The following is an 8373-nucleotide window of genomic DNA, read 5'->3' on the forward strand; positions in this document are numbered from 1 at the left end:
GAATTACGAAGCTGTATTTGGAAATCTACGGTCTGGACCAAACTGGACCAGCTCGGCCTGATTTGATTGATGGTGGTAGGTGGTGACTTCCAATAAAGCACAAACGCAGACGCCCATTATGATTACAAAGTTGCACATGGGAATCCACGATCTTCATCAAAATGGACGAGATCAAGTCGAGCTCGTCCAGTTTGATCAAGACAGAAATTAACTGTCATCCACTTCGATCAAGACTGTTAGCTGTTTGGTGCAGTTGAATTGGCAATCACGCTCATAACCAGCCTAAATATTGGCCTCTCTGAATCAAATCAAGCCGAGGTCATCTAATTTTTTCCGGACTGTGACTTTCTTGGTGCAGTTGAATTGATAACCACGCCAGCAACCAAATATTGCCCGGTGGGCGAAATCTTAAAAAGCAGTACTGCGCTACTTTAATGGGTCATGCTCGTCATGCATCAGAAAAACGTGACGAGAAAAGTCAAATAATTGTTCCTTGGTGTTCGACTTCATTCAGCAAGGTGGCTGCTGGACTTGTCGAGTGCTTATTGCTTAAAGGGCCCGACCCCATGAGCGGGTTTGCAAATTTTTGTGGTTACAAAATAAAACTATAACAGCAAATATAGTACGTATTTATTACAAGTTTTGGCATTTATGGCTTGCACTTCAGTAGATTTAATTTTTAAAAATTTAATAATTTAAATTGTACTACATCATCTTGTTAAGTAGCGTGACATAATTTAAACTATTGAATATTTAAAAATTGGATCTATCAAAGTTTTGAATTTTATTAGATAGGGTAACAACAAGATTGGAAGTAAATCTAAGAAATACTTCAATTTGTAGAATTTTTTGTCAAAAGACCTATTAAGTGCTTAATCATATTTTTTGAGTGCATACTTGCATAAGCACTTTTTCTATTTGATAATATGTAAGTTTGAATTTCTAAAACATATTTTTCTTTTCATTTAATTCAAAATTTATAATAAAATTTTTAAAATTGATTTTTTATTTTTTTGAAACATAAAAGTTGATCTAAAAGCACCAAAACTTTTGTCAAAAGCATTTTAATAGCCAAAAACTTTACTCCTAAATTCAAGTAATAATGCTCACCAAATATGTTAAAAGTGCTTTAATCTTGTAAAAATACTTTTTTAATAAAAATATCATAATTCCAAATGGGGCCATAGTAGGGTTAGAAATGTAAATTCATGTACGGTGGAAGCTAAGAGAAGAATCACATTTTTTTTACTACTACTACCCTCAATAGTTCGGGAGTCCACGGACTGGTGACGCTCAAATCCAATAACATCTTTGAAGCCTTAATTCCAAGTATTTTTACTCTATCGTTTCAGGAAAAAAATTTTGAATCATTTTGACTGAAACATACGATTTTTCAATTTGATACCGGCAGTGTGAATATTTTGTTGTATAAGTGGATCTAAATACATGACACCTAACCTCTATATAAATTTGAAATATTCTTTTTATATAAGCAGTATGTATTTACACCTATTAGTGCAAAAAAGCTTTTGCTTGTTTGAGAAAAGTAATTCAAACGCTATGGTAAAATCTAATGCATCAAACCTTCGAAGCTTCAATCGTGGTTAATTTGAATGAAATGCGATCACTGGATTGGAAAACATTAGTTTTTGGTAATTAGATTAATGATGATTGACAAACAAGAAAAAGAGTCATAAACTAAACGTAGTAGAAATCTAGACGATTAATTTTCTCAAATTCATCATATTAAAAATTTTGTTGGAAAATTTATTTTCCTTTTAGGCAAGTTCTTCTTTGTGTGGTAGGTTACTAATTCCCTAATTGTTTCTTGTTACTTATAGCAGTAGCCAAATTATTTCCTAATTGTAGGTTTAGGTTTGGCACAAGTTATTTCCTTAATTTACTTCTCTGGACCAAGTAACTAATGTACCCTACAAATTAGTGGATTTACGTTCTACAAGTTTACACAAGCACAGAGGAGTAAGAAAGCTCTTGGTAGGTGATAGGGGTGATACACGACTTAAACAAGGGATACACGTGGTACTCGATTTTCTTTTTTTACTCTCATAGTAAGAAGTGGTTCTCTTGGTGGATGTAAACCACATCTTATGTGTCACTCGTGTTTCATACTAGTTCTTATTTTCGTAAAATTGTCAACCCTAAAGCAATATTTTTAAACCAAGATCAAAGAATGAACTAGAAGAGCTTGTGGTTCATGGTTCAATTGAAGCAACCAGCTCAACTCGGATTCAAAGTTTTAATCATTATTTATTCATTTTATTATGAAAATATTTAAATAAAACTAAAATATTTTTTTAAAAAATAAAAATTTAGTGAAATTGGATTATACATCCCAGTTTTTATAGGTTCAATTGAAACTTGACCGAGTTTGATCGGTTTAATTGAAATTTTGAATTAGACAAGAGGCATGGTCGTTTTGCGGTTCGACCTATCAAACAGGCCGATCCAATTCAATTTTCAAAACATTGCTCTAAAGTTCTCAAATAGCTATGCTCAATCCACAACAAATTGGTATTAGAGCTCCATTAGGGTTCTAATCAATTATCAACAAATTGGTTAGATTTTATATTTTAGTCGTTCTTCTCATGTTTGTTTCGGATTAGACTATTTTGATGCACTCCAGGCAACAAGGCATGTTTTGCATTCTCGGCCGACCAATTTACTTGTGAAGTCAAGGTATTGGTTTGGTGAAAATCAAAATGCTAGATAGTCAAATTGATGTAGTCAATGTCCCAAAAAAGCGAAGCAACCAAATTTTCTTGAACCAGCTAAATTCCAAAGTTTTTTTTTTGGCTGCAGGTTGAGCCTTGAATCAAACATGACAGATGTCTTGTTAGAAGGAAACTAGTAATTTACACCATTTGATTACCTAAGCGAATTTGGAGCAGAGCGCAGGATAAAAGTCTACTAAAAGTTGGACTCTGTTAGCTACATATGCTCATTTATCGATTAAATTACCAAGTGAAAACAAAACTATATTGGTTCAAAATATGCAATTTGTCACCCAGATAATTGATGGTTAAATGCAAATTGATTAATCGTTTCATTAGTTTGTTGTTTAATAGAAGATAGCCAAGTTAGAAATTAGAAAATTGGTTTAATTTCTTTTATACAAATTCTTTTTAGAGTGGGAAGTATCCAATTTTCTAATCATTTGTAGTTGTTTAGAGTAATAGCTAAGTTGTTTTTTAGTTGTAGGGTTTTAGGTTTAAGGACATGTTATTTCCTTATTTTACTTGTGTTCCACAAATGAAATTCTTGAATTTTTCCCTTTTTTTTCTCTCTCTCTTTTTGTGATTATGAGTGGTTTTTAGCATGGATATAGCCTGGTTATCACTAAATTGTTAGTTCTACATATTTAAAATAGTTGCGCCTGATCCCAAATAACTTAAATATATAATGACCCATCTAAGAAAATAGTACCACTGAACGATGGGTTATTCTACAATAATGTAGAAGAGTCCAGACGAAGCCAATTAATCTAAGTGAAGAAAAGATTTTGACCTTTTATGTTACATCATATTGATTTTTTTTTTTTTTTGCTCGATCGGGACATCTTTATGAATCAGAATTATCCCATTGCACCTGTTATAGTTTTATTGTCGTTTCAAATGAGATTGATAGTAATCATGGACTCTGTCCTTTGAGAATTAGCCTTGTTTTGTTTGCAATTTTCTAAAGAAAAATGGTAAAGATTAATCTTTTATATACTGATAATGTATATACCATCACCATTATATATATATAACAACTCATCTGAATTTAAATTTAAAATTTAAAATTTATTTATATGTCATACATCCAATCATAATAATGTATACACTGTCAGTGTGCATAAGATTTATTTAAATTATTACATTTTTATGGACACATTTTTTAATAAATTTTAAACTAATTTATATTAAATCGCTATAATATATTATTTTACAAAAGCTATAAGAAAAATAGTAATCCAAATGAGTTTCATCGTCTTGAGCTGATTCAAATGGCTAATCAATTAGAAAATTTGAGTGTGTCTGCATTGACTTGTATGTCACAAATATCATTTAAGAATGCACGTATACAGCAATAAAGATAAAAGCCCTACAAGTACACTACAACACACTCCAATGATCGAATATACAAACATCATTAGCCCTCCCAACTAACCCCACCCACGGCCCCCCAACCTCCACCCTTCATCTGTGGACACTGGATAATTGCTCACACGCGGGTGTTAAACGTGCTAGATGAAGTTACAAATTATGTCGACATATTGCCCACCCATACTACAAATAATACATGAAAAAAAGCATATTGCGTAATTAACCAATTAAACATGTTTTTTGATCTTTTTAACTTAACATTTGAATTCATTATTGTCCATAATTAGCATCCAACGCCTAGAACTGTCACTGTGTTCATCACCGTATATTCTTTTTTTTTTTTTTTCTGGTAACGATAAATGTTGTATAACCTACTCTAGTCTAGTCTAAGGGAAGGGGCATGAAATAGTCAACTAAGACCAACCACATATTGTGGCTAAATTGTGGGAGGCAGGGGTTGATCCCTGACCTCTAGCATCACCATTATGATGATGACCACTGTTCCAAATGGCCAGTGGCACATCACCGTATATTCACTTTACATCTTCTTGTAACTTGACTTTGATCGAGATCTTATTCACTTCTAGAAGTTAATAATTTTTCTACTATTTTTTGCAAGCACATAAGCAACGACAATCATGCGCATGTACTAAAACAAAAACTGGAATCAATGACATACAAATTATTGACCGGATAAAATTGATTGTTGAATTGTCCTTTCAACATCCAAAATGTACTTCATCGCAAAAACATATGTTGTAAACAAATATTAGAGTCTAAAAATGTGCATTAGTTGCTATATTGAGATTATAAAACATGATTTTAAAGGTAATTTTTTCTCCTATTGTATACCTTAATCTCAAATAATCTTTCGGAAGAGTTACCATGAGGAGGAACCCTAAGGAAGAACTCATAAGGACAAGAGTAAATAAACAAACACAAGACAAGAGGAATCGGTCTGCCCTTGTGTTTTGGTGATTACCAGAGTTTGTTTCCATGAGAAGATTTGCAAAAAAAATTTTCAAATTTTATTCTACTTACATTATAATCACAATTTTCAACTATTTTTTTATCTCACATACATCATATTATAAAAAATGCTACAGTAATTATTTCAAATAATCTCCTATTAATTTTTTAACTTGCAGAAAAATGCATTTCTGCTTTTTATATCACCTATTTCTCATTTTCATTTGATTCTCACGTACTACAGGATAAGTTCGTACACTTCGCCATTATAATACGGTCACAACCAACTTCTCTCTCTCTCTCTCTCTTCCTTTTCCTTTTCTTTACAATTATTTCTTAAAATTAGACTAAGTTCATGAAAATGCCAATTCACAATTATGATCTGCTATTAAAGTAATTCAAATCCAGACCTAGCATATTTGAGCACTTGTTCAAAGTGGTGTGCAGTGTCAGCAGGATGTGCTTCCACTCTTGGTCTCTCTGGCAGCACCCATCGTCCATCACTATTCCTCACCATCCCTTTGTTCTCATCTTGCCTCCATTTTGGTGGCACCCCATAATCTCTCTTCAAGAAATCAGAATCCTTGTTCACAAGTGCAATATCCCTTTTTGTGACCAATCTAAACGGCCTACCTCTGCCATGAAATCCATCAACCAAGTGTAAATGAGCCTCAAGATTATGTGCACATCCAAGATCACTATTGGCCTTCAGAAATGGTGAATGAGTATGGTCCAATGCCAACTCCACTCCAACATGAGCATAACTCCAAGGAAATGATATAACTTCTTCAATATACTTTTGGTATTGAAACTTCTCATTTGTAATAATTCCAGGAACTGTTGGAACTTTATCATGGACATTGACAATTCTCAAGACCTTAACGCCGAGTTCATCACATCTTTCTTTGAACCTGAGATTTCCAACTCTCGGACCTGCAAAGGAGAAAACTGTAATTGGGATTTTCTTAGTACCTGTTTTTGTGATGTTTAATTTCATCTCGGCAATATCATATGCGCTCAACAAAGCCAGAGCTGCTCCAAGACTATGTCCTGTTATTGTGATGCTTAATTCTTCCCCTTCGTATCTCTGTATGAGTCTGTTCACTTCAGCTAGTACTTGCTCACGAGCTGAAAACGAGCAATACTTGCACGTATTCTCTTTGGTGGTGTATAGATCGAAGAACCCTGACTCGATTTTTATTGATGGATCATCGCGGAAATGAGCTGGATGTAAGAAGTCCTTGAGATCATGAATCCATTCGAGGTATGTCACTGTGCCTCTCCATGAAATAAGAATATCACGGCGCCCGAGCCTTTTGATCTCATCTTCATCCACTGTAACTGCAACATAGCCCATCCAGTTTGCATGTTGACTCCAAATACTGCTCATGTTGGATTTCTGGAAAAATTTTGGTAAATCTATGTTTGAAGTTGCATACAAGTATCTTCTCATTTGATAGCCTCTGTCAGCCATGTCTAGCTTATCAAAGAAATCTGCAGGTTGGTACTTGCACGTACCACAATATTTTGAGTGAGGATCAAAGTCGAATGAATCATAACATGCTTGTGCAAATTCACCATACTGAATAATTTCTTGGCGAAGATGAGAATTCATGGGGTCTAGTAGGCCTTCCCAGTGGTAGCACCCTTGAATTTCTCTCCAGACTTGATTGAAGGTTCTACTGTCTTGTGCATATTCTTGTGCTTCTTTGACTTCTGATGTCAATCTTGAAACTGAAGCACATTTGATGAGTTTTCTAATTGATTTTTTTGGGGAAAAACTTTGTTTTAAGAAGAAAAGGTTGCTTGTTTCTATAGTTTTCCATGTGGCGGATGGCCATTGAGGTTCATGGCTCTTGTTCATGGGGATGTTGAAAGAGAATCGGATAAAAGCCATGGAAATTCCTATTCTTGATACAAGTCTTTCTGAGCTATGTTCTGTTTGGGGCTTGGAAGAGAGGGAGGAGGAGATAGAGGTATGGTTGGGGTGGAGATGGGGGCCAAGGGAGTAGGAGAGTTCATTAAATTTTGACGGAAAAAATTGGAGTTTGTGGTAGAAAAAAGTTGATCGCTATGTAGAGGAGGACAAAAATGGACATCCAACTGCTCGCACCGATTCGAACGTGATTGAAATTACATAAATTGATGTTTATAGTAAGCTTCTTAAAATTGTAATTAGGATGGTCTGCATTTTATTGGATGATCAATCCCACGATCTGACGAATTTTCTGCACATGGACCACTTATGAATGATGTTTGAGACGCCCCTTATGATTTGGTTTGATTTAGCTAAACGTAAAAGCTACCCATGCTCCTAATTAACCGGTGGATTTGGAAACCACTGACCTTGACTCAGTGGGACTTAAGTCAAGAGTGATGCTAAAACATCTGTGATGGGTTATAGGCGGGGATTCAAATGTCACCTGCAGCGAAAAAAATTCAAGAGTGATGCTAAAACATTTCTTTGATCTAGTAAGATCTGTGTATTTGCTAGTCTCTAACATAAGTCTCTTTAGATTCTCCTCCCCTCTAGTTTATGATAGAATAGATTATACAACAGTTATCGTTTCGAAAAAAAGAACAAAATTAACCGGTGGATTTGAAGCCTCACAAGTACGAGGAATTACACAAGTATGCATAGCCAAAGATTTAAAATTTTTAATTGCTTAATAGATCATCCTTTGATTAAATACATATGACATAAAATTAATTTAAAAAGATTATCTTAAACAGCTCAAAAAAATTACCTTAAACATTGATGATCTGCTCAATCCTATTAAAGATTTGACGTAGAGGAAGACAAAGAGATCCATGTAGCAATCTCACCTCAAACATTATTGATAGCGTACTTAAACCTGTCAGAGATTTGGCATAGAAAAGGGGCAATTTCAGAAACCTCCCTGGGCAATTTCAGAAACCTCCCTTGAGTTTTCTCATTATTTCATTTAGTTCTCTTGACGTTTTAAAAATTACACTTACTTCCCTTGATTTGACACTTTGATAACCAAACTTTAAAATAGAGTAAAAAATTTAATGAATACCCTAAAATGTATTTATCTTACAAAGTTCAATTTGTTCTTTTAAACAAAAAGAATGTCAATTTTTTCATGCCAATATTTGTTATTTGATAATCAACTATAACAATAAATCTTTTGCTATAATAGAGTATTTTTCATAGTGCTTTATTTGGGAATATAAATTTATTTTAAAATAGAGAAAAAAGAGCTAATTTGTTTCTTTTAAAGTTTATGGACTTTTTTTTTAAATAAAAGTTTATGGACTAGTTTGTTGATGAAAA

At 33.7% G+C, this 8373-nt stretch overlaps 1 protein-coding gene across 1 annotated transcript; it reads right to left on the reverse strand.

Moving 5' to 3' along the window:
* Positions 1–5235: 5235 nt before the first annotated feature.
* LOC113720945 (phospholipase A1-Igamma3, chloroplastic-like) lies at positions 5236–7155 on the reverse strand. Its single transcript, XM_027245518.2, has one exon. The coding sequence runs from the start codon at positions 6970–6972 to the stop codon at positions 5464–5466; it is 1509 nt and encodes a 502-aa protein (XP_027101319.1). The 5' UTR covers positions 6973–7155; the 3' UTR covers positions 5236–5463.
* Positions 7156–8373: the final 1218 nt, after the last annotated feature.

This window comes from Coffea arabica, chromosome 1c (genome assembly GCF_036785885.1).
Source record: "Coffea arabica cultivar ET-39 chromosome 1c, Coffea Arabica ET-39 HiFi, whole genome shotgun sequence".
Classification (NCBI taxonomy): Eukaryota; Viridiplantae; Streptophyta; class Magnoliopsida; order Gentianales; family Rubiaceae; genus Coffea; species Coffea arabica.